The sequence below is a fragment of the Mandrillus leucophaeus genome, unplaced genomic scaffold (genome assembly GCF_000951045.1).
Source record: "Mandrillus leucophaeus isolate KB7577 unplaced genomic scaffold, Mleu.le_1.0 Scaffold7, whole genome shotgun sequence".
Lineage (NCBI taxonomy): Eukaryota > Metazoa > Chordata > Mammalia > Primates > Cercopithecidae > Mandrillus > Mandrillus leucophaeus.
Window position 1 is genome coordinate 4,339,202 of NW_012107585.1, and position 26,734 is coordinate 4,365,935.

General features: G+C 47.1%; 1 protein-coding gene across 2 annotated transcripts in view; it reads left to right on the forward strand.

The window, feature by feature from the left end:
* Positions 1 to 305: 305 nt before the first annotated feature.
* The window catches only part of HSPB8 (heat shock 22kDa protein 8), a 40,959-nt gene continuing 14,530 nt past the window's right edge, over positions 306 to 26,734 (forward strand). The window contains exons 1-3 of one of the 2 annotated variants that reach the window (XM_011964408.1): positions 306 to 1,327; positions 8,669 to 8,732; positions 17,402 to 18,444. In XM_011964408.1, the coding sequence (XP_011819798.1) occupies positions 961 to 1,327; positions 8,669 to 8,732; positions 17,402 to 17,561 (591 nt within the window). In that variant the 5' untranslated portion in view covers positions 306 to 960 and the 3' untranslated portion in view covers positions 17,562 to 18,444. Of the gene's footprint in view, positions 1,328 to 8,668; positions 8,733 to 17,401; positions 18,445 to 26,734 lie in introns of those variants that run through there. The other variant, XM_011964409.1, reaches the window with a different exon arrangement.

Genomic DNA, 26,734 nt, shown 5'->3' on the forward strand with positions numbered 1-26,734 from the left:
AAGTTTCCCTGCCCAGTAAAGTCTTGCTTATCATACTTTGACAAGTGTCATATGAATACATATATATATATGTATAATTTTTTGTTTTTTCTTTACCGCTCTCCCCAGAGGGCGTTGAGGCTTTAGGAGCTTGGCCACCTTGTAACTGGGGATTCCAACCCACGGACATCCTTCAAATCCACTGGGCTAATGTCTCTCTCTTCCCTTTCTGTAGGTCCCCAGGGGAAAGGCAGGATACGACACGCTCTGGGGAAGGTATTTCCAGAGGGTGACCTGAGCCCTCAGCCAGGCTAGGGGTTATTAATAGCCAGGCCTTAGTGCGCCTCTCCGGGAGGGCGGCTCCAGCGCCAGGAGCAAGCGGAGGGCGGAGCTGAGCGGAGTGGCCAGGGGAGGAGAGAGTGTCCAGAGAGGCTGGTTGAACTTGGACGCGGCCCCTCCCAGCTCCCCCCACAGCCCAGCTGTTCCCTCCGCGGATTCTCCGGGGCTGGTTCATCACCTCCGAATATTCCTGTGACAGGAGACGCTTGCAAAACCCGCCTCCAGTCTCCAGCAGCAAATAAATAGAAGGCTTGCAGCCCAGGAGGAGCCAGAAGAAGTTTCTAGGCGCGTGTGCCCTGGGTTTATTAAGCTCCTGGCTCCGCTCTAGACCTCAGCGGCTCTGGCTGCCAGCCTGGGCAGCCTGGGAGGACGGCGGCTTGCTGGTCTGTCGTGAGGCAGTGCGGAGAGGGGCCCTCTGGGATTCTGCTGGACCTGCCTGGGGGTCACCTTTGGGGTCTGGGACCCCAGCTGAGGGGGCACAACCGTCCCTGGCAGTGGTTGGTTCTGCTTCTCCCTGCAGAAAAGCAGCATTTTCGGAAGCTGAAGAATAAGCTAACCCAGCCACACCACCTTGTTGAGTGACCTTGGGCAGGTGGTTCTGTCTCTCTGAGCCTCTGTTTCCCTCTGAGCTCAGCAGCCACCATGGCTGATGGTCAGATGCCCTTCTCCTGCCACTACCCAAGCCGCCTGCGCCGAGACCCCTTCCGGGACTCTCCCCTCTCCTCTCGCCTGCTGGATGATGGCTTTGGCATGGACCCCTTCCCAGACGACTTGACGGCCTCTTGGCCCGACTGGGCTCTGCCTCGTCTCTCCTCCGCCTGGCCAGGCACCCTAAGGTCTGGCATGGTGCCCCGGGGCCCCACTGCCACCGCCAGGTTTGGGGTACCTGCCGAGGGCCGGACCCCCCCGCCCTTCCCTGGGGAGCCCTGGAAAGTGTGTGTGAATGTGCACAGCTTCAAGCCAGAGGAGTTGATGGTGAAGACCAAAGATGGATATGTGGAGGTGTCTGGTAAGTCAGGGGTAGGAGGTCGGCGGGAGGAGGGGTGGGGCGGGGGAGTAGGCCTCAGCCCTGGGAATAGCCAGGAGAAAAGTTTCCTGAGAGCAGACGCTGGGACAGTGTGACACAGGTGACCTCAGGGCTCAGGAATGCAGCCCACAAAGTTATCTTTATGGAAAACTTCTCTCCCAGCTCCCAGCAGAGATCTTAACCTGCCTGACTCAGCTACTGGGGCCTTTGGGTGCTGATCAATCAGGGTACAGACAGGAAAATAGAAACCACGTTGGGTATTTTGACAGAGGGCATTTCATATAAAGAACAGGTTAAACAGATATCAAAAAATTAAAAAACAAAGAAGAAATGGGATTTCATGCACTCCAGCATCACAACACAGGGTCTAGAAGTTCACGTTAAGGCTGAGCAATGATAGTGTTAATATCCACAACTGGTTTCCAGTGAAACACCTCTCCTTGTCCCAGACAAGGAAACTGAGGCTTACCAGTAATTGTAATAACACTAACTGGTAACTCTGAGTGCTAACTATGTGCTCAGCACTTTGCTAAATACTGTTGCCTATCATATCTCAGCTAACACAACCGCCAGAGGAGGTGGGTACTGTTTATCTTCTTTTTTTTGCAGATGAGGAAACTGAGGTATGGAGAGATTAAAGTAACTTGTTCAAGGCCACCAAAGATTCAGACCCAGGCTGTCTGGGAATTAGGAGGCCAGAAAGAGGGAATGATTTACTGAGCACCTGCTAGGTGCCAAGGGCTGGGCTGACATTCTTATACTTCTTCTCCAAAATCACCCTCAGTCAAGTCCAGAGTAGCAGGGGTGTCTAGGCCCATCTTGCAGTTGAGGAGGCTGAGGCCTAGGTGGGACTTGTTCACAGTCATGCCATGAGTCAGCAATAGGAGTGGAGTAGGGACTGGGCCTATCCACAGCTTTAGGCTCAGGGCTCTCACAGCCACATCCCACCCTGGGAGAAAGAAACATACAAGGGGGAAGAAAGAGAGAAGACAGGAAGCTCAGCCCCTGTTAAGCTGGGCAGCAGAAAAAGCTTTCTTTTCCTTCCCTCCCGCTCCATTAAAAAGAATGTGTTCCCGGCAGAGGCTTGCCTTCCAGAAAATCAGTCAAAGCCATTGCAAACACAGGCTGGGCAGGAACAAGCCCCGGCAATGTTCAGGGGGAGTTTCAAGCCAGTCATGGCAGAATTATAAACATCAGAGGCTCCAGCGGGTGTGGTGGGCTGGGAGACTTGCTGGGGCCACGTGCTGCTGACAGGGTCAGCCAGATCTCTGAGTTGGCTGGGAGCCAGGCACGAGTTACGAAACTGGGTCCAACTCTAACCAGCAGGATGTGCAAATTACTTTACATCTTTGTGCTTGTTTTGTTTCCTCATCTGGAAATTAGGGTTCAAATGGTTATACCGTAAAGATTGTTGTATTAAATGAGGTGATGCTGTACAATGTGTACCTACCTGTGAACCCAGAAAATCTGAGACATATCTCAGTTCATTTAGGAAGTTTATTTTGCCCAGGCTGAGGACATGCCCATGACACAGCCTCAGGAAGTCCTCCTGTCACATGCCCAAGGTGGTCTGGGCACAGCTCAGTTTTATACATTTTAGAGAGACATGAGACATCAATCAATATATGTAAGAAGTACATTGGTTCCATCTGGAAAGGCAGGACAACTTGAAGCAAAGGCAGGAAGATTTGAAGTAGGGAGAGGCTTTCCAGGTCACAGGTAGCTGAGAGACAAATAGTTCTTTTGAGTTTCTGATTAGCCTTTCCAAAGAAGGCAAGCAGCTATGCATCTATGTCAGTGAGCAGAGGGCTGACTTTGAATAGAATGGGGGGTAGGTTGGCCCTAAACAGTTCCCAGCTTGACTTTTCCCTTTAGCTTAGCGATTTGGGGGCCCCAAGATTTATTTTCCTTTCACATTTCTACGACCTGGAACACAAGGAATTAGTAGTAGTATTGCCATCGTTGTTGTTATAATGCCAGGCATCCAGGAAGGCCCCAATAAATAATGAATAATAGATTCTCTTTGAAACCTGGGTTCAGATCCCAGCACTGCTGTTCACTAGCATGATGGATGTGGACAAGAAAGTCTTCTCATCCCTCTGAGCCTCATTTCTCCTATCTGCAGACTGGGGATCATAATACTATCTGTCCTGCAAGAGTGTAGGAAAGATTAAACATAGACAGACTATCTATGATCACATATGCAGAGTGTCTATAAAATGGAGCTAATAATAGTGCTTGGCTGGCATTCTGTAAACAGAACGATTATCACCATTCCTTCTGTCCTTGTTTTAATTAGGCTCTTAGATGCTTCCAGCCCAAGTCCAAGGGTCTTCCCTACCCTGTGGCCTCTCTAGGAGACCCTCTGTCCAGCCTGGAGGGCTTTTCACCATCCTCTTTTGTAGGTGCTTCATAACAGGTGGGGTCTGGCAGCTCCATGTTGAGATCTCAGCTAAGTATTTTACTAATCCAGAGGCTTTGGGTGAGTCATGCAGTCTCAGTTTCCGCATCTGTAAAATGGGGTCATTGGGAGCTTACATAAGACTAAGACAAAGCTTTTCAGATGTACAATTAGTGACATCGGCTAGACAGAATCCAAATTCCCTGAGAGTCCATACAAGTGCTTTCAAAGAAGGAGTTTAAAAAAATAAAATTGATATCAGGCGCTCTATTTAAGAAGCAACTTTCGGGTCGAGTGCGGTGGCTCATGCCTGTAATCGCAGCACTTTGGGAGGCCAAGGCGGGAGGATCACTTGAGGTCAGGAGTTTGAGACCAGCCTGGCCAACATGGTGAAACCCTGTTCTACTAAAAACACAAAAATCAGCTGGGCATGGTGGCAGGCACCTGTAATCTCAGCTACTCAGGAGTCTGAGGCAGGAGAATCGCTTGAACCCAGGAGGTGGAGGTTGCAGTGAGCCGAGACCATGCCACTGCATTCCAGCCTGGGCAACAAGAAAGAAATTCTGTCTCAAAAGATATAAAAAATAAAAATAAATAAAAAGCAATTTTCAAGGGAAGTTGGAAGTCAGATCCACTTTCCCACCCTGTACCACATAATGACAAATCCATTCCTCCACAAGTATGTGCTAAAGGCCTACATGTGGTGGCTCAGTGGTTCCTCATAAGGACCTCCTAGGAAGTGTGGGTAGGTTAACCCCATTATGCAGATAAGGAAACCGAGGCCCAGGGAAAGTAACTCACCTGAGATCACCCACTTCTCCCTGGCAGTGTCTGAGATTCAATGTCAGGCCTCTCTGCCTGGTTCTGAGCCAGGATGGCTGGATCTACTTCTGGCGGTGTGACCCTGAGCAAATCCCACAGCCTCTGAAGCCTCAGTTTTACTGTTGGTCTTATGAAGAGGTAGACAAGATCAGAATTTACCAAAGCACTTCAAGTGGTTACTAGGCATTTAGAAACAGGAGTAGGAGAGTTCAGAGTCTTATATGGTACCAGTAAAAACAAAATTATAAACCGGTCTTCTCATTGCAGGACTTGTCAGAGCCTTTAAGTCACTAATGTAGTTTATGAATCTCTGAGAGGCAGCCCTGTCTTATCTGACCACGTATGAGTGTCTCATTCAAGGAAGTGTTCGGAACATGCTGGACTAGACAATTTCCAGCAAGCCTCAGGTTCCCCTGCCCGCATCCTGCAACCACCAGCCAAGAGATGTTCCCTTCATGGGCCACTGGGCCAGACCCTGGCTAAGATAGAGACTGGAAAGCCCCAAGGCCTTATTGCCAGCCCTTCTCCTTAGTCCCAGGGCCTCTGTCTTCCCTGGAAACAGCACCTTCTTTCTTTAGCTGGGCCAATAGTGTTCCACTTACATTTCTCTGAGGCATGTTGAAAAAAAGCATGTCTGCAAGGGGTCTCTGACTTCTAGCCTCTGGATGTATTTTTAAAAATCGTAATAATTACTTTTTTCTGTTGACAAAAATAAAATGTCTTCATGATAGACTATGTAGTTAGGAAAGCAAAATAAGAAATTAAAAATCACTCATAATCCTTAAGCTGCCCCAATGGAAGTATGCAAATGACAAGCAAATTGAGTTTCAAGATGATCCTCCTAACAACACTCTCTCTCAACCAGGTTAACTCCACCTCCAGGCCCCTCTTGTGGAGATCTTGGAGCTTTCCCTGCTCAGAGATCCTCCCTTCCCTCAGCCCAATACCCTATTTTCAGAGCAGACAGAGGCACCTAGTTTCTGAGAAGCAGTCCTTTCCCCAAACATCAAAATAAACCACAAGCGTTTACCTTCACATGGTACTTTTACAACTTCAAAGCCATTCTGTGACTCGCCTGCATTTGCTTCCTACAGTAACCCAATAAGGTAGGTGCTGTCACTCCCATTTCAGAGAAGAATAAACTGAGGCTCAGAGACACTCAGAGATGTGCCAGGAAATGTCAGAGTAGAGACTTAAGTCCAAAACCCACTATTCCAGAACCTATCTGCTTGCTTTTGAATCTTTGCACCAGTCACTTCCAAGCTGTGTGACCTTGGGTACAGCACTTAACCTCTCTGAACTTCAGGTTTCCTATCTACAAAATGATAATAATGAAACTGCCTGCTTATATTATCATTTTACTATTATTATTTAAGGTTGTTGCAAAAATTAAAGGAGTTGACATAGATAAGGTGCTTAGAACAGTGGCTGACACCAAGGAAGCACTATATTACTTTGCTATTATTATTTATATCATCAGTTATTCTTCCCAGGACACCAGCTTGCAGGAGGATTCTCGGATGCAAAAGGGCTGAGTCAGAGGCACTGGCCTGTCCCCAGGGGAAGCAGGTCTCCCGGCGCCCTGGCTATGTGGAGGGTACCAAAGAACAGATAGTGCTCTTCCGGGCACAGGCCTGTGTTAGAGCCAGGCAGCTGGTGGTCACGGAGTTGGCAGCACAGGATAGATTGTTTAAGCAGTCACACATTCACAGAATAGCATGTTCTGCTTAGCCAGACACTCCAGTTTAAAATGAATTTCTTTTCCTGAGAGCAATTTAGCAATACAGATTAAGCCTTAGAAATTCTGGAAGTTGGATTAGTCTTCAGTTAATCCTAAAGAAGTCACAGGGCCTGGTGTAAAGCTACAAGAATGTTCAGGGCCGTGAAGTTCTCTCCAATGTTGGAAACTCCTCAGTGCCCCAAAGTAGGGGATTGGTTAAATTAGCTCTTATGTATTCCTCAATAGAACACTGCAGCCATTAAAAATTATGTTGTCAAAGAATATTTGGTAATATGGAAAAGTAATTATAATGTGTTAGCAAGAGAAAAAATAAGTTCCAAACATAATGCAGAGAACTATCCCATTTGATAGAATACTGATATACGTGGATACTATATAACATTTACACATTTCTGAGAAACGTAGAAAAGTCAGAACATATAAAATATATATTAGTAGCTTCCTTGGGGTGACAGGATTATGGGTAGTTTTGATGGCTTTTTTTTTTTAATTTTTTCTTTTGTTGTTGTTGTTGTTGTTAAATTTAGAGACCAGATCTCACTCTCTTGCCCAGGCTGGAGGGCAGTAGTGCATTATAGCTTACTGTAACCTCAGACTCCTGGGCTCAAGCAATCTTCCCACTTCAGCCTCCCAAATAGCTGGGACTACAGGCACGCACCATCACACCTGGATATAATAATAATATTAATTACTATTATTATTATTATTACTATTTTGAGACAGAGTCTCGCCCCGTCACTGGGCTGGAGTGCAGTAGCACGATCTCACCTCACTGCAACCTCCACCTCCCAGGTTCAAGCAATTCTCCTGCCTCAGCCTCCCAAGTAGCTGGGACTGTAGGCATGTGCCACCACGTCCAGCTAATTTTTGTATTTTTAGTAGAGACGGAGTTTCACCATGTTGGCCAGGATGATCTCGATCTCTTGACCTCGTGATTCACCTGCTTCGGCCTCCCAAAGTGCTAGGATTACAGGCATAAGCCACCATGCCCTGCCTATTATTATTATTTTTTAGAAACAGTGCCTCTCTATGTTGTCCAGGCTGGTCTCAAACTCCTGGCCTCGAGTGATCCTCCTGTCTCCCAAAGTGCAGACATTATAGGAGTGAGCCACCATGCCCCGCCTATTTTCTACATTTTCTAACATACACATGCATTATCTTAAAGCACAAAAAAAGCTATCAACAAAGAAATAATTAAAAGTAATTAGCTATAAGTTGTCAGTTTAAAAAAAATCTGGACTGCTATATTCAACAAAGTTATTTACATTCTAGATTTCAAGGCCTCTCAGAAGCACCTCCCTGTGTAAATGAGAGTTCTTGTCTCCAGAAGGTGGCCCCACAAATGAGGACTGAAAAGTAACAGCCGAATGGCCCCAGTGTTGTACTAATCTTGTTTGTTTAAAGAGAAACTAGAGCCACCCTCTTTATTAAAGAAAAACAGAATGAGGAGAGACTGAGAGAACTAGAAGGTGCTATATACGTTACTAGATCAAAACCAGTTTAGGCCCAAGCCTTCTCGTAATTTCATCTTTCTCCTCCCTAAGGGAGTTGGGAAGCCCTCTCGTCCCGCAGGGTAAGAGGCAGGAGGGCTGGTGGAATTTCACATCCACAGTGCTCTTAGGAGAAGCTGGGCGTTTTTGGTACACTGAAGCATTCTTTTTCCAGGCTGTGCTTTCACTACTGGCTACAGATAATGCGGCTTAAAGAGCTAAGCGGGAGCTGGAACAGACAGAAATTCAAGAGCAGAGGGGCATCAGGCCCTAGAACTTGGCCTAGACTCAGAGAGAGCTGATTCGAAGCTCAGAGCCACCACGGACCTGCTGGGCGACCCCGGATCCATCACCAGGCCTCAGTTTCCATGTCAGGAATCAAAGGGAGAACGATGTCTGGGCTCAGAGTTAGGAAAGCACTCTGTTGGCTGTAAAGCAAGCTACATGGCAGACTTGCCCTCAGCATGTGACCCCACTTCAAGCCTGCCACCCAGTCTGGGATGTCAGCCCCAGGGTTCTACTGGTAGGTTAGAGAAGAGGAGTCAGGTGGGAGACTGGGAAGATTTGGTACAACACATGGCCCAGCTTCTGTGATTTCCTCAGAGTAACCCTTCATTACCTACAAACCACGGTCAATGCCTCCTTTCCATCAATTTCCTTATTTCACCTTCATAGCCAGCCTTGGAGGTGGACTTAAGTGGGTCTGTATGGCAGACAAGGTCCTTGAGGCTTAGAGAACTGGAGTCTCTAGGGTAGACCTAAGCCACACAGCAAGGCAGGTTCAGGTCCAGGATTTGAACCCAAGCCTGAGTCCTGAAGGATGCCCAAGGAACATAGATGCTGACACACCACACTTTTCTTCCTTCCAGGCAAACACGAAGAGAAACAGCAAGAAGGTGGCATCGTTTCTAAGAACTTCACAAAGAAAATCCAGTGAGTAACCTGGAGTCACGGAGCTCAGGGTGGGAGTGGAGGAGGGGGCACACCTGGGACCCATGATCTGGGGTCTCTCCCTCTTGGGCATCTCCCTTTTAAGACACGTCCTTGGGGCAGGGAATTGAACCCTCACACTTAATGAGAAGGAAGTGTCCCAGCAGACCTGTAATAGGGTCCCAGAAGGGGTAGCACATAGATTGCATCATCTCATCTGCTCAGTGCCCTGTGAGGTGGGTATTAAAAACCCCATTTTATTTATTTATTACTTATTTATTTATCTGGAGACTGAGTCTCACTCTGTCACCCAGTCTGGAGTGCAATGGTGTGATCCTGGCTCACTACAACCTCCACCTCCTGGGTTCAAGTGATCCGTGTGTCTCAGCCTCCTGAGTAGTTGGGATTACAGGCATGTGCCACCATGTCTGGCTAATTTTTTGCATTTGTTTAGTAGAGATGGGGTTTCCCCATGTTGCCCAGGCTGGTCTCGAACTCCTGGGCTCAAGCGATGCACCCACCACAGCCTCTCAAAGTGCTGGGATTAGAGGCTTGAGCCACTGCACCCGGGGAACAACCCCCTTTTGTAGACTAAGCATCTGAGGGTAAGTGAGACAATGCCTTGTCCATAATCACACAGCCCCTACCCACGGGGCACAGCTGAAGGAGGACCCCTGTCACCAACCAGAAAGACTATCCCCTGATTCCCCCAAATGCTCCAGCAGAATATCTTGCAGGCTGCTTGCTCTGCCTCTGCCCTACCGGGAGAATGAGCACCTTCTCTAGAGCATCCACAAAAATGAAGCTGGAAAGTGTCCTGAGAGCACCGCATACTACCCAGAGGCGTTTGGAGGCTGAGAGATTGGGGCAGAGGAAGGGCTATTTTGCTGAGCGGAGGGAGTAGAGGGGATTCATGTTTAACAGGGAAAGCTGGGGGACCATGAGAGCAGCCAAAGACAATCAGGCTGAGGCCATGAACCGAAGCTACCATGAGCCCCTAACTGGCAGTACCTGTAGGGAGAAAAGCTGCACAGTGTGGTCATGATGGCCGCACTTCAACAACTGCCAGGTGCTTCATACATACCTTCTCTCTAATCAGCAATCAGCGTCACTCCACTGTGTGCATTTCTGGCCCTAAACTCTCTCTCTGTCTCTCTCTTTTTTTTTTTTTTTTTTTTTTTTTTTTTGAGATGGAGCCTCACTCTGTCACCCAGGCAGGAGTGCAGAGGCACGGTCTCAACCCACTGCAACCTCCGTCTCCTGGGTTCAAGCAATTCTGCTGCCTCAACCTCCCGAGTAGCTGGGATTACAGGTGCATGCCACCACGCCTGGCTAATTTTTGTATTTTTAGTAGAGACGGGGTTTCACCATGTTTGACCAGCCTGGTCTTGATCTCCTGACTTCAAGTGATCTGCCCGCCTCTGCCTCCCAAAGTGCTGGGAGTACAGGTGTGAGCCACTGCGCCCGACTCCTAAACTCTTTTCCGAGCCATTGTTGCATTTAGCCTTTGCAGCAAAAGTGTGCATCGGGGAGAACAAACATGACCCTCCTTGCAATACAGGGAAACTAGGTCTCCCACAGGTGAAAGGACATACCCAAGGTCTTTAAAACTAGAATTTAGAAGGGCCCAGAATAGATCCCTGACCTCTGAGTTCCATGCTCAGTCCTTGAGCAACGAATGCTGTGTCCCCATCTGTGAAAGAGATGCTGATTCCAGCCTTGCAGGGTTCCTGGCTGAAAGTGACATGAGGTCACGGCCCAGGATAGGTCCTCATAAGTGGCAGTTCATTATTACTATTGTTGTTGTTGACTCTTAACTTCTCCATCAGCCTTTGCGAAGACCTTGTGTTTCTGGAGAGATCACACTAGCTGAATTCTGAGGCTTCTTCCAGCTTTGGGATTCTACATTCCTGTCTCTTGCCCCACATGTCCGTCCCTGGCCCTCCCAGAGCCTCTGCAGTTCTTGGAAGCCTGTGGACACTTCCTGATAAGGCAAACGCCAAACCGTTTGTTCTTCATGTTCGCTGGCTTGCCTGACATCTCCGTGCCCCACACCTCTCCCTGGTATAGCAAGCAGATTAAACATTGCTGAAGGGAGAGGAAGGAAGGCGATGGGGAAGCTGATGTCAAGGCTCAAATGAGGTCTCAGGGTGGAGTCACAAGCAGGGCATAGCTGTAAAAGGGAATGAGTGAGAAAGAAGTGAATTAATCATCTTAAAAGGGGTGTGTGTGTGTGTGTGTGTGTGTGTGTGTGTATTTCACAAGCTCCAAGGCCTTAGGGGAGATAGCTCACTGGAAGTAACCTGATGAGAAATGCCTGAAATTGAAATTGCTCCAGGCTGGTGCTCAGCTGCTGACCTGGGCTAGTTGTTAAAATATTCAGCGGTTCCCAAACTTTTTGGCACCAGGGATCAGTTTCATGGAAGGCAATTTTTCCATGGACTAGGGGATGAAACTGTTCCACCTCAGATCATTGGGCATTAGATTCTCATAAGGAGCGTGAAATCTAGATCCCTCACATACACAGTTCACAACAGGGTTCAAGCTCCTGTGAGAATCTAACGTCACAGCTGATCTGACAGGAGGCGGAGCTCAGGCAGTAATGCTGGTTGAACTGTTGCTCACCTCCTGATGTGCGGCCTGGTTCCTAACAGGCCACAGATGGGTACTGGTCCATGATCCAGGGACCCCTGAATATTGGCTAGCTATTGCCCTGAGCCCTCCCTAGCCAACCCCAGTCACTCTGATCCTGTCCCCAGGACCCTCTAAACCTCTCCACCTTCCAACAACTAAAGGGTCCGAGGACCCTCCTCCATCATTATGACATGCACCCATCCCTTCTGAATGGTCAGTGCCCAGCTGCACCAGTTGTTAAATATTTTGAATCTCAGCTCCGGGTGCAGGGAGTCCTGGCTCCATGAGAAAGTGGGTGGGTAACTTGGGGCAACTTGCTTAACTGCCCTGACCTTCCATTCCTGCATCCCTGCGTCCCTGCATGGAGGGGTTGTGATGGGAGTGAGAGGATGTGTATAATGCATTAAGCATGGAATACAGACTCAGGGCTTCGTCCGTGGGAATTAATATTATGAAAAGGCTTTACAAGGCTGGACTCACACTCCAGCAACTGGGACTCCTGGGAGCTCCTGGCTCTGCCCAGACTCTAGACACCAAGGAGTCGAACTGGAGTCTGGGACACCTCTGGACCAATCTCAGGAGGCCTCATTGCCTCCTCTCCCAGGGAAACCTCCGGTCATTAGAGGACAGGGAGATTTCTTCAGCCAGGCTGAGATCCTTGGAGATTTCCACCCAGGCAGGATGCTGTAGCTGTTTGCCTTAACTATGGCAAGGAAATTCATCCCAACACATCCATCTCTGTGTGAAAGGCCCCATTTGGACTGAATAAGGAGAGGGAGAGGTCTTGGGTTTCCTCTCAGGCTGGGGGCAGGGCAAGGACTGCAGCTGGCCTCTTTTCCACACTCAACCTGGATAAGAGAACAGGAAGACAAGGGTGCAGGAAATTACCAAGGGAGGATGCCTGGAACCAAAGCAAACTTTATTTTCCTGGTTCCACATCTTCCCAGATACCTGTTCTGCCACTTATGACACCTATGACATGCCCAGAACCATGCTAAGAGATTTATAGATTTAATTTTATTTAATCTTTAGAAGAATCCTATTGAGTAGGTTTGTTTTGTTTTGTTTGTTTGTTTTTTAGAGATGGAGCCTAGCTCTGTCACACGGGCTGGAGTGCAGTGGCGCGATCTCGGCTCACTGAAACCTCCATCTCCCAGGTTCAAGCGATTCTCCTGCCTCAGCCTCCCAAGTAGCTGGAACTAAAGGCATGTGCCACCACACCCAGCTAAATTTTTTTTGCATTTTTAGTAGAGACAGGGTTTCACCGTGTTGGCCAGGCTGGTCTCAAGCTCCTGACCTTAGGTGATCCACCCGCCTCAGCCTCCCAAAGTGCTGGGATTCCAGGCGTGAGCCACCACACCCAGCTAAATTTTTTTTGTATTTTTAGTAGAGACGGGGTTTCACCATGTTGGCCAGGCTGGTCTCAAGCTCCTGACCTTAGGTGATCCGCCCGCCTTGGCCTCCCAAAGTGCTGAGATTCCAGGCATGAGCCACCATGCCTGGCCTTGAATAGGTATTATCAAGCCCATCGTGTGGGTAAAGAGACTGAAGCTCAGAGGGGTAATGGGATTCAACTAAGGTCACACAGCGAGTAAAGAACGGATCTGGAATATAGTATTATTAAGCCTTAAAATAGAAGGAGGCTGGGTGCAGTGGCTCATGCCCGTAATCTCAGCACTTTGGGAGGCCGAGGCGGGCAGGTCACTTGAGGCCAGGAGTTCGAGACCAGCCTGGCCAAGATGGTGAAACCCCATCTCTACTAAAAATACAAAAATTAGGTGGGTGTGGTGGTGCACACCTCTAATCCCAGCTACTCGAGAGGCCGAAGCAGGAGAATCACTTGAACTCAGAGGCAGAGGTTGCAGTGAGGCAAGGTCACACCACTGCACTCTAGCCTGGGTGACAGAGGAAAAAAAAGAAGGAAATACTGCCACTGGCAACAGCATGGATGGAGTGAGGACATTCTGCTAAGTGAAATAAGAAAGACACAAAAAGAGAAATCCTGCATGATCTCACCATATGTAGAATCTAAAATAGTCGAACTCGTAGAAGCAGAGAGTAGGGTGGTGGTTGTCAGAGGCCAGTGCGGCGGGGGAAATGGGGAGATGTTGGTCAAAGGGTACACGGTTTCAGTTTTGCAAGATAAGTAAGTTCTGGGGGGCTAATGTACGGCATGGCAATGATAGTCTATGATACTACATTATATATTCAAAATTTGCAGGTAGCGTTGCAAAATTAATCTTCTTAACTTAAATGTAATCTTCCCGACACACACAGATACACAAAATATATGTTAATTAGCTTGACTCTAGTGATCACTGTATTCACCATGCATATATACATCAAAACATCAAGTTGTATACCATGTATATATAGATATATACAGTTTCATATGCCAATAATATCTCAATAAAGCTGTTTTTTAAAAAAGAGCAGATTGGGACCTGAGCACAGCTCTCAACTTTCAAAGTCCATGACCTTCCTATTTGGTTAGGGGAAACCAAATTACAGTCATTTGCAATACCGTCATTCGCATCCCATCTTCACTATTTTTTGCCTTATATGCTTACATTGCTGTACCATGATTTACTAAAGGTTTATTTTTTCTTTTAGATCAACTCATTTTTGATAAAGTTAAATTCTCATCACTAAAATGTTCACTGAGGAAGGCAATCGTGAAATAAATTCAATGAAAGCAAAATGTGGTTAAATTCTAACTACATAATATTTCCTGCCTACGGGCCTCAGTTCTTTCATTGTTAAAAAGGGAAGGTAGCAAGTGATAGAGGCTAAAGGCGTTAAAGGCATATTAGTACTTAGCAGAGACATTGCTTCAGATGTAAGTAGAAGCACGGAAAGAGAAATGAAGAGGAATTACTTCCCACCAAGTGGGTTCAACATGCAAGTCACCTGGTGAGAGACCTTGGGCATGTCTATCTCTCTGAGCCTCAGTTTCCCCATAAGTTATATGAGACCATTGTCATGGACAATCAGGAAGATCCCTTGGGACCCTGATCCTCTGTGGTCCAACGATACCGCAATTTGTATGATACTCCATCTTGTTGTCAAGATGCCAACATGTAAGGCCAAAGACTGCAACGTAATTCTCACACCACCCTAAGAGGTGGATACTATTATTGCCCCCCTTTTTCTGCAAAGAAATAGGTTCAGAGAGGCAAGATCACTAGCCCCATGCTCTGTAGTCAGGAAGAGTCAGAATTTGAATGCAGGCTGGCCTGCCTGCAAAACCCATGCTCTAGGCCATAGCTACCCTGTCACACTGTACCTAGTGTGCACTGGGTTGGTCTGCACATGGTTAAACAGTCAGCCCATCCCCAGCAGTGGGAGGGAGCTGTAAACTTTTGACCTTGTCTCTGCTTCAAAATCTTGACTTGGCAGCTTTCTAGTTCCCTCTTTTTCTTCCAAATGTGCTTCCCAGAAGCACCATTGTTCATCTCCATGGTTCCAATTTGGCAAGGAATCTCCTGGGTAGATATGGCTCATGTGGCTACAGGATGCTGTACACACAAAAAAAAAGGAAGGAAAGAAGGAAGGAAGGAAGGAAGGAAGGAAGGAAGGAAGGAAGGAAGGAAGGAAGGAAGGAAGGAAGGAAGGAAAGAAACTCCCCGGCCCCTCCAGAAGGAGTCCTGCCCATGATCAGGAACGGGCTTACTTCATGCCTTGGTTCTTTCATCGAGACCCTTGTATTTACAAAAGGCAGAGCTAACATGGACAAGTGGAAAGATTGAACTTTCCACTTCTTCTAGGCCTTCCTGCCTTAGAAGGGCCTTCTATGAACTTTTGATTGAACTTCTGGGCCTTCCTGCCATAGTCCTTCTTTCAAATATCTGGTGCTGGGGGAGGCAGGAGAGCATCACAGTCAGGTACTCTGAGTTTGGAGACCAGGATTCCAGTTCCAGTTCCTTTCTGCCGTTTGCCAGCTGAGCAACCGTGGGCAAAGCAGTTCGCTTCTCTGAGCCTCAATTTCCTCATCTGTAAGATGGGGATAGCAATGGAATCTGCCTGGTGGGATTATTGTTAACACCAAAACGATATGATTCAGCTAAAGTACCTGGCATATAGAAAGTACTCAGAAGGTCATGGATTTCATGATTAAAAAAAATAATGGCACCCCAGTGAGACCACTATATGTCCTCACAATTTTAATAGTTTGTTGAAGAAACCAGATTCTCAATAGTCTCATTCACTCAAAGCAATCCGAAAATCATAAAAATACCTTATTAGGGCCGAGGCAGGTGGATCATGAGGTCAGGAGATCGAGACTATCCTGGCTAACACAGTGAAATCCCGTCTCTACTAAAAAGTACAAAAAGTTAGCCGGGCGTGGTGGCAGGTGCCTGTAGTCCCAGCTACTCGGGAGGCTGAGGCAGGAGAATGGTGTGAACCTGGGAGGCGGACTTGCAATGAGCCGAGATCACGCCGCTGCACTCCAGCCTGGGCGACAGAGTGAGACTCCATCAAAAAAAAAACAACAAAAAAAAACCTTATTAGAACTTGGACCAGATTTAGGTTTAGAAATTCCATCTTCAATGCTTTCTCACTTATTGAGCTTCTCATCTGATTTCCCCCAAGTCTCTGTTTTGTGATCTGTAGAATGGGCATATTAATGCTTACCTCTTAATCATCCTCTTATAATACTCCAACCAGGTATTGTCTATAATTGAGTTTTAAGAACAAGATAATTGGCTAGGCTCGGTGGTTCATGCCTGTAATCCCAGCACTTTGGGAGGCCGAGGTGGGTGGATCACGAGATCAGGAATTCAAGACCAGCCTGGCCAACATGGTAAAACCCCATGTCTACTAAAAATACATAAATTAGCCAGGCGTAGTGGTGGGTTACTGTAATCCCAGCTACTCAGGAGGGTTGAGGCAGAATTGCTTGAACCCGGGAGGCAGAAGTTGCAGTGAGCCAAGATCGTATCACAGCACTTCAGCCTGGGTGACAGAGTGAGCCTCTGTTTAAAAAAAAAAAAAAAAGAAGAAGAAGAAGATAATAATAATAATAATGATCTGCTAAGTGATTGTATTAGCCTGTTTTCACACTGCTGATAAAGACATACCTGAGACTACGTAAAAAAAAAAAAGAGGTTTAACGGATTCGCAGTTCCATGTGGCTGGGGAGGCCTCACAATCATGGCAGAAGGTGAAAGGCACGTCTTACATGGCAGCAGACAAGAGAGAAAATGAGAACCAAGCAAAAAATCTTATAAAACCATCAGACCTTGTGGGACTTATTCACTACCATGAGACCAGTACGGAGGAAACTGCCCCCCACCCATGATTTAATTATCTCCCATCAGGCCCCTCCCACAACACGTGAGAGCTACAATTCAAGATGAGATCTGGGTGGACATAGCCAAACCACATCAGAGATACTTAGGTTATGAACAAAATCAAGGCTTATTTTGAATACCATAGAGTATTTGAATACCATAGAGTATGTTGCCATCTGAAATCTACGTGTGGCCAGCTTGGCCTCTTTTATCCACCAAGGTGCCTAGTGCTTGCATCACCCATAATGCATTTTGTAGTGAAGCACTCTGCAGCAAGCACACGTCAGATGAAAATGTGTTGCCTGCTATGCATAACACCCTACTTGTGCTCTATAAAGGGATGGTAGTGGTGCCATTTCTGCTAGTAATTGTGGTTAGTAGTGGGTATTAAGGTGAAGACTTCAACCTGGGACCAAATATGTGGTCCACAGCTCTCTTTTAAGTTAAGAACTACTGTTCAAACAGCACTTTACCATTTCAAAGCATACTCAGACTCTGAAGTTCAAATACTCTACAAGTTCAATATTATTATCCTCATTTTGCAGATGAGAAAACAAGCTCAGAGCAATGGAATAATCTTCCCAAGACCACACAGCTAGAAAGGGGTAAAGCCAGGATTCAAACCCAGCATTATATGCCCCCAAAGCCTAAGCTCTTATCAAAAATATTTCCTCTCAAGTGAATAAAATAATGTTTAAGCTATATTAACAATAATAAATGAATAAAATCATATGTTTCTCCTAGGCTTCCTGCAGAGGTGGATCCTGTGACAGTGTTTGCCTCACTTTCCCCAGAGGGTCTACTGATCATCGAAGCTCCCCAGGTCCCTCCTTATTCAACATTTGGAGAGAGCAGTTTCAACAACGAGCTTCCCCAGGACAGCCAGGAAGTCACCTGTACCTGAGATGCCAGTACTGGCCCATCCTTGTTTTGTCCCCAACCCTAGGGCTTCTCTGATTCCAGGGTACATTACTTTAGCTGAACTCAGATTTAGTGCAAGTAAAATGTTGGGGGGTGCGGGGGTGGGGACTGACCACAGATTCCCTGGATAGTGTAGTGGTAGATTTTTCCACAAGATAGCGCAATTGGCAAACCATGCTTGGTTGCGTTAGGACAAAATCCTAGTTTTTCTTTCTTTACCTTTTCTATCTTGATGAAAATGTTGCACATTCTATAGTTGCAAAACACATAAAAGGGGACTTAACATTTCACGTTGTATCTTACCTTGCAGTGAATGCAAGGGTTACTTTTCTCTGGGGACCTCCCCCATTACCCAGGTTCCTACTCTGGACTCCCAATTCCCATGGCTCCCAAACCATGCTGCATGGTTTGGTTAATGAAATCCAGTAGCTAACCCCACTGTACTTCCACATGCCTGGCCTACAAAGGGTGATATACAGGTCTTATATCCCTATACGGAATTTGTCCATCAATCACATAAAAACAAACAGTGCCTTCTGCCCTCTGCCCAGATATTTCCAGCATGTTCCCAAGGTTTCCAAGTTAGCCCTCCCTAAGGACTCTGGGAGCCTCTCAGTTTATGATCTGGCCAAGGTCCCCATTTTCTTCTGTCCCCTATATTTAAGTCGGGATTTTTACAGAGGGAGCTGTCTCCAGACAGCTCCATCAGGAACCAAGCAAAGGCCAGATAGCCTGACAGATAGGCTAGTGGTATTGTGTATACGGGAGGGACGTGTGTGTCATTGTTATTTGAGTTATGCTGTTGTTTAGGGGGAAATAACAGTAAATAATTAATAACAATAATAATAAAGGAGCTGACGTTCTTAGCCTCGTGTGGTTCTTTTAATGAGGAACTAAATGTAATACCACCTAGATATACAACATCAGTTAGCAATTCTGTGGCTTCAAGTAATGTTTCCTGATGAATAGTGGCTTAAATGATATAAATAGCTGTTTTCTAACTTCACCAAAAGTTTAGAGGTAAGTAGATACAGAGTTGTTTTTTTCAACTGTTATGCCACAAAGAGCCCAGGATAGTTCCATTTTTTTCTCTGATGTCTCTGACAAGTTTACATAGTCACAGTCTATCCTCATGGTTGCAAGATGGCTGCAGCAGCTCCAGGCATCTCATCCTCATATGACTTTGTATGGGAATAGAAGGAAATCATAAAAAGGTATTACCACCTAGATTCTTTTATCAGTGAGCAGGATATTTTCCAGAAGCTCCCAGCAGACTTCTTTTTCTATCTCACTGGCCAAAAGTGGGTCACATGCCTACCCTCAGACCAATTTCTGGCAAAAGGGAAAAGGATGATCATGACAGGCTTGGATCAACATCTTCTCAGGCCAGGAACACTGCTGCCTGAACAAACCAAGGTTCTGTTAGGAAGGAGGAAAGAGGCCTAGCAGTTCTGAGGGCAATTAACAGTGTTGTGGCTGCCACGAGTTTTGACGCTGCCAGGAACACAGATCCCTGAGTGTAGGGTGGAAGGAAGAAGGGCTCCTGGTAAGTGCCAAGAGACCCAACTCAAACTAATTTCAGCCAAAAGGGGTTTTTATTGCTGCACGTAGCTGAGAAGTCTAGGATAAGAACTGCTTGCTGCTACAGCTGGATTCAGGGTACTAAAGATATCAGCAGAACTGTTTCCCTCCATCTGACGTGGCCCTGCAGTGCTGGCTTCATTCCCACTCTCCCTCTTGCCCCCGCTTCCCATGCTCCCGGCCCTCCGTGCCCCCATGTCCTCTCACTGGGGCCACAGGTAGCTGCAGTCACTACAGCTCCACATCCACATTCCAGTCCTGAGGGAAAAAAGCCAGTCACCCTAGGAAGCAGATGTTGTTATTTTCGCAATGAAGAAGCCTGAGGCCAAGAGAGAAGTAGCTTGGGTAAGTCACATGGTGACAGCAAAACTGGAACCTATATGTTTTCTTATGGAAGAGTTAACAAGGAGCTGCAGGGCTGCTTCTCAAGGGCACATCCAAACCCCAAAAGACAGCAGAATCAGTGACTGAACACCCACTCTGCTGGGACCTGTGCTAGGGGCCAAGGGCATAGCAAACCATGAGTCGCAATCCCAGCCTGCAAAGAGCTCATCGTTCAGTAACAGAGACAGGCAAAAAAAGAATGGCCCTCACTGAATCTTTGATTCGTGCCAGACACCATGCTGTGTGCTTTATGTATATTTAATACATTTAATTGCACTACAATCATATGAGGTAGGTCCAATTTTCTTTCCTTTTCTTTTTTTTTTTCTTTCCTCTCACAGAGCCTCACTCTGTCACCCAGGCTGCTGGAGGGCAGTGGCGAGATCTTAGCTCACTGCAACCTCTACCTCCCGGGTTCAAGCGATTCTTATGCCTCAGCCTCCCCAATAGCTGGAATTACAGGTGCCCACCACCACGCCTGGCTAATTTTTGTATTTTTAGTAGAGATGGGGTTTCACCACGTTTGCCAGCCTGGTCTCGAGCTTCTGACCTCAAGTGACCTGCCCATCTCAGCCTGCTGAAGTGCTGGGATTACAGGCGTGAGCCACTGTGCCCAGCTGAGGTAGGTCCGGTGTCTATCTCCATTTTTCAGATAAGCAAAAGTGCCCTGTCCCAAATCATACACCCGGTAAGCAACGGGCCCAGGCAGCCTGACTTCAGGACCTTCACTCTTCACTATTACTCTGTTCTGACTTTCTCCTAACAAAGCAAAATATATATGGCTTAAGTGAGTCCATCCAAATTATGGGAGAGGTGAGAAGACAGGTGTTTCAGACTGGGGCTTTGCAGAGCACAGGGCAATCAGGGGTGCCTTCTTAGAGCAGAGTTCACTCATGGCAGGCTTGAGGCTCAGGCACAGTTATAGGACTTGAGAAAGCAGGGTTTGGGGTAGGGAGGTGCCTCACAGACAGAAGAAAATACATGAGCCAAAGCAAAAGGCATGTTCCTTTTAAAATCCTTTGATGTTACCCATTGCTTACAGGATTGAGTGCAGACTTCTCTGCAAGACTTATTAGGCTGCTGGATCTGTCCCTGAGTGATCTTTTCCCACTACAGCCCAAACCCCCACTCTCTCCCTCCTGCCCCACCTAACTTGCAACCAGACACACCCTTTCTTGCTATCAGGACTTTGAATACACTACTCTCTCTCTTCCAAAGATTACTGTCCCATCTTCTTCATTGGATAATTCTTTGGGGCCCCTGCTGGGCCTCCTACCAGGCCGGCCAGAGCCCCCTCTCACTTACCCTCATCCCAACACAACACATCATATTGTAACAGCCTAGGTATTTGTGTAGTAGATAAATAACAATAACAATAAGAAAAATCAAAACTGATTCTAGCTACTCTGCCTTCAAGGAAGGGAGGAGGAATCATTTCAAGCCTAGGGGAAAATCCTTACCCATCTGATATTTGTTCAGCAAATATTTACTGAACACCTACCATGTGCAACGCACTGGGCTGAGTGTAAGATACTGTTTCTTCCCACTTCAAGAGCCTGGTGAGAGGAGGAAAGTAAGATTGTCATTTCCACGTTCTCTAGTTCTAAGCCACTGAATGGTGAGACCCCAAGCAGGTAGAGTAGAAGCCCATCCATATCCATGAGAGGGTTCCGAGCCAAGGGTATGGAGAGCCACACAGATCCGCTCAAGCAAGTGAGCAGGGTCTCTAAAGCAAGGGGGCCTGGCAACGTGTGGGATGGCTGGACTGTCATGATGTAACCGCCCAATGGGTTCACCTTGCCTGCTGCCTAGACAGAGCTGATTTATCAAGACAGGGGAATTGCAATAGTGAAAGAGTAATTCATGCAGCGCCGGCTGTGCAGGAGACCAGAGTTTTATTATTACTCAAATCAGTCCCTGAGCATTCGAGGATCAGAGTTTTTAAAGATAGTTTGGTGGGTAGGGACTTGGGAAGTGGGGAGTACTGATTGGTCAGGTTGGAAATGGAATCACAGGGCGTCAAAGTGAGATTTTCTTCCCTCCCTCCCTCCCTCCCTCCCTCTCTCCCTCCCTACTTCCTTCCTTCCTTCCTTCCTTCCATCCTCTCTTTCTCTCTTTCTTTTTTTCAGAAGGACCCTCTCTGTGTCACCCAGGCTGGAGTGTAGGCTCACTGCAACCCCCGCCCCCCAGGTTCAAGTGATTCTTCTGCCTCAGCCTCCTGAGTAGCTAGGATTACAGGCGCCTCCCACTGCGCCCAGCTAATGTTTGTATTTTTGGTAGAGACGGGGTTTCACCATGTTGACCAGGCTGGTGTTGAATTCCTGACCTCGTGATCCACCCACCTCGGCCTCCCAAAGTGCTGGGATTACAGGCGTGAGCCACCACACCCGGCCGGCAGAGGTTTTCTTAATGTCTTCTGTTCCTGGGTGAGATGGCAGAACTGGTTGGGCCAGATTATCTGGGTGGTGTCAGCTGATCCATCCAGGGCAATGTATGCAAAATATCTCAAGCACTGATTTTAGGTTTTACAGTAGTGACGTTACCCCCAGGAGCAATCTGGGGAGGGTCAGACTCTGGGAACCAGAGCCTGCATGATCCTAAACTGTAATTTCTCATCTTGTAGCTACTTTGTGAGTCCTACAAAGGCAGACTGGTCCCCAGGCAAGAAGGGGTCTTTTCAGGAAAGGGCTGTTGTCAATTTTGTTTCAGCGTCAAACCATGAACTGAATTCCTTCCCAAAGTTAGTTCGGCCTACACCCAGGAATGGACAAGGGCAGCTTAAGCAAGATAGAGTCGGTTAGGTCTGATTTCTTTCACTGTAACAATTTCCTCAGTTATAATTTTGCAAAGCCAGTTTCAGTGAGAGGTGATCAGTGAGGAAGGCCAGGTGGTGGGGAGAATCAGAACCTAAAATATGGTACACAATATTTAATTTTAAATTCTTTGCATTGTAATATAAAACTCATATGCCAGTACAACTTTTAGGGAAGTCTCACACACCCACAGGTGCTTTGTATGAGTGATCTTGGAGGATGAGGATGGATCAAGGTCAAGGATAGTCCCGAGCAAGGTGAATGGAGAGAATTCTTCATGGGCAGGAACTTGGAGACGGAACCACAAGATTGGTCTCCTGAGAGGCTCTTGGAGAGGGTACTCGATAGGGGTATAAGTCATTTTTATTTAAATATCTCAAAAGAGCATGATTTTTTCCAGATACCCTGACAGTTCCCCTGGTAGAGCACAGACAGAGAACACACATTGGTGCTTCTTTGCAGTATCCCTAACTCATAACACAGTGCCTGGTGCAGAGGAAGCATTTCACACTTGCCAGATGCGTAGACGAATGGATTGATTGAACAAATTTAATCCAAACTCCATCCTACTGCCCTCAAATCCCTGTGATCTGGCCCCTATCCGTCTCCAGCTTCACCTCTTGGCCATCTTTCTGTTCCTCAGACACCGTGGTCCTTCTCACTGTAGGCCCTTTGCATTTTCCTTTTCTTTGGTTGTGAACACTTGGCCCCCAGCATTTTGGCTGCCTTCTTCCTATCCTAATTTCCCCAGATCTCCCCTCCCCAACCCTACCCTTGCTTGCTCAAGTCTTACAATATTGTGAGAGGCCTCACAATCACCACTTCCAGTCACTGACTATTAAATAGATCACACTGGTTTATTTCCACCAAAGCACTTCTGAGAATTGTGCTTGCTTGGTTGGAAGCACACGTGCCTATTAAAATGTAAGCTACCCTCAACACATATCGCTTACATAGATACACCCTGGAACGGAAACTCCAAAAGAGTAGGCATTTTATTTGTCCATCTTGTCCACTACTGTCTTTTATGCTAAATTTAATGCTTGGCATATTAGAGACAATGAATATTTATTAAATGGATGCATGAATGAATAAATGGTGAGTGTGGGCCACCCTGGGAAATTAGGCTAAAGGCGTGATTTCAAAACCCAGAAACCTGACTCATTTCCATTCTGAGAGGTTCAAGCTCAAAGACACAAGACTTGGCATCAAAATAGATGACTTGACCCTTCCCCGGAGATCTCTAATCAAATGACAGAGAAGTATTGTTCCTGAGCTCTCACTTTGATGATACTGGGAGAGGAGATGCCCGGAACCTTCTTGCAGCCCCCTGCCTTGACCCAGCTCTGAGGGAGCTTTATCCGCAGCACACCTCCACACCCTCCCAACTGCCTTCTAGCCAGCTGGCTGCCAATGGTGATGTATGGAGATGACTTGATTTGACCTTGAAGGGAAGAAACAAATTAATGTGTCTCAAAATAAATTCCGGGAATCAGTGGCTGGCTTCTCCTCCAACCCCTCCCTTCAGTGCCTCACGGGTAGTGCATCATAATGTGAAAATCAATACTGTCTTCTTAAATGAGCCAACATCTGGAACTGGCAGGATGTGGGGCTGCCAGGAGGTCCCCCCCCCACCCACCCAATGTCCTGGGCCCAGGAGTTGTTAGAAGCAGTGGGAGTCTCAAGGCCTGCTGTGGGCCCAGCTCTCAGGTTGCTGAAAGCTGGCTGAGCAAACCCACCTGTCCCATAGCTGGAAGGCCTCCCAGGTATAAGCAGGCGTGGGTTACCCTTGGGAAGAAGGGAGGGCAACCATGTGGAAGGGCATTGCCATTGCCGTTCTCTAAGGATGACTTGGATTTGGAGGGTGGGGCAAGAAAGACTCCAAGTCTCACTACCCAACTCAGCAATTCAATGTATATTTACTGAGCACTTGTGCTTGGCAGTAAATTCAACTGGTATGCCCAGGTACAATATGCCAGTGTTCAAATAATGAAATACCTCATTACCGCTTGGTGAATAGCACTGCCTGAGCCTCTCAGGACTCCCAGGATCCTAGCCTATATTAAGCATGTTTTCTTATTCTGATGCTTTGGCATTTGGATCCTGGCTAACCCTGGAGGGACTGCCTGTCCCAGGGCCAGCCAATTTCTGGAAATAGAAAAGGACTCTCTGGGAGAGGAGCACATTTTTCTTATGCAAACCAAACCCTCCAGAGCTCAGACCCCAACCACCTTCTTTATTGTGCTTTTCAGCCCTGAGTCACTCTCCACCTGCCCTAATCACCCAGGGCCGGGAACCAGAGAACTAGAGAACAGCCCCTATGTCCCAGAGCCTGCTGCCGTTATTCACACGAGCCAATTCAAAACCTGCATGCCCTGCTTCACCCTTTCCTTCTCGCAGAAGCCATGATAAAGACTCTTGCTCACATTTTCTTCTTACTGCCTCTGCCTCCTGAGGGACCCTGGAGTTTCCCTTTGTGGCTCCCCGTGGCGTGGGATGCCCCCACTTCTTAGAATCTTTGAGTATAACAAGCTATGTTTTCAATGGCAATCTCCTTTTCTCTTGTCCACACCTAAATAATGATAATGATAATACCTACAATTTCATTTTTTCCTATTTTTTTGAGACAATCTCACTCTGTTGCCCAGACTGGAGTACAGTGGTGCGATCACGGCTCACTGCAACCTCTGCCTCCGAGGTTCAAGCAATTCTCCTGCCTCAGCCTGCTGAATAACAGGGACTACAGATGTCCTCCCCTAAACCTGGCAAATTTTTGTATTTTTAGTAGAGACAGGGTTTCATCATATTGGTCAGGCTGGTCTCAAACTCCTGACCTCAGGTGATCCACCCACCTTAACCTCCCAAAGTGCTGGGATTACAGGCATGAGCCACCACACCTGGCTACAATTTCAAACATAGCCACAGCCCCCATCACCTCCAACCCCCTCTAAGAATCAACAGTTGAAGTGTTAATATCTCTTCAGGAGGAGGCCTTTGGACCAGTGGCTGTTCTGAAAGATCAGTGCCGTGTCCTACCCGTCAAAGGTTTTGAATACCACACGAACACACACACACGCGCGCACACACACACACACACACACTGGCCTACTATGTGGCAGCTATAGCACTGGGCCTTGGGGAACACCCACATGGGTCTCTGCCTGCACCCGGCCTGGATGCAGTAGTTACTGGGGGCTTCTAGGAAGAAATGGAAGAAATGATGTCCAGTTGAAATCTGAAGGGGAGTATTAATAATAATGTTACTGAATGTTATTAGCTGCAAGGCACTGTCTATGCTCTTCACACTTATTTAATCTGTGGTCAACCCTGGAAGGTAGCATCATGATCCAGAAATGTGCCCAAGATCCCATAGCCTGGAAGTGATGAGCCAGTTTTAAACTATAGCAGGCTTGTTCCAGACCAGTGTGTTAGCTAGGCCAGGGAGCAGGGAGGGTGAAAAGAAGGGTTAAGAGTTTCTGGCAGAGGGAATGACAATGCATGGATTTAGTAAGTGTGTGTTTTTTAAAACAAGCGAAACCCTTAAATTTCACTCAGAGCTTCAGTTTCTTTACCCGTAAAATGGGAATAATTAATAATCACGTTTAATATCCCCCAAAGAATTGCTGGGATGATCGCGAGTTTGTAAACTAAACAGGGCAATTGCTTAGTTATTATCACCATCCCAGCAGCTGAGAGAAGCAGAGAGAGCAGAGGAATGACAAGGACCAGCTGTCTTGGAAACGTTGCCTAGTGACCTGATATGGGACAATTTCATTTTTTTCTGTGCCTGCATGACACACCAGCTTGTTCTGGATCTGACAGTGACAGCTTACAAAATCCACAGCAGACACGATGACAGCACTTACTGCCAATAGGCAGGCATGTATGCACACACACGTACACACACACAGGCCCATGCACACCTCAGATCTAAGCCAGCACAGACACAGTTGTTGGAGAACAAAGAATGTCTTTGCAGAAGGGATAGAAATGGAGACTTTCTGGCTGTGTCCAAGATTTCGTGCCAGATCAGCAGTTCCTAGAGTGGATTCTATCAGCAGAAAAGGAGATGGGAAGAGTTCTGCAGTCAAACAAGTTTGGCAAGTGCTAGGTTAGACAAAGTTAAATACTCCTCTTTAGTCTGGCGATGTGCATTGTGAACCTCCAAGAGGAAGATACAGCTGGTAGCTGTTGTTGCATAAGAGATTACCATAAAATTTAGTGACTGGGAACAATAAACAGTTATGATTGCAGTTTCGGAGGTTCAGGAATTCAGCTGAGGCTCAGCTGGATGAGCCTGGTTTAAATGAGATTGCAGTCAAGATGTTAGCAGGGACTGCAGCCATCTGAAGGCTAGACCGGGGCTGGAGGGTCTGCC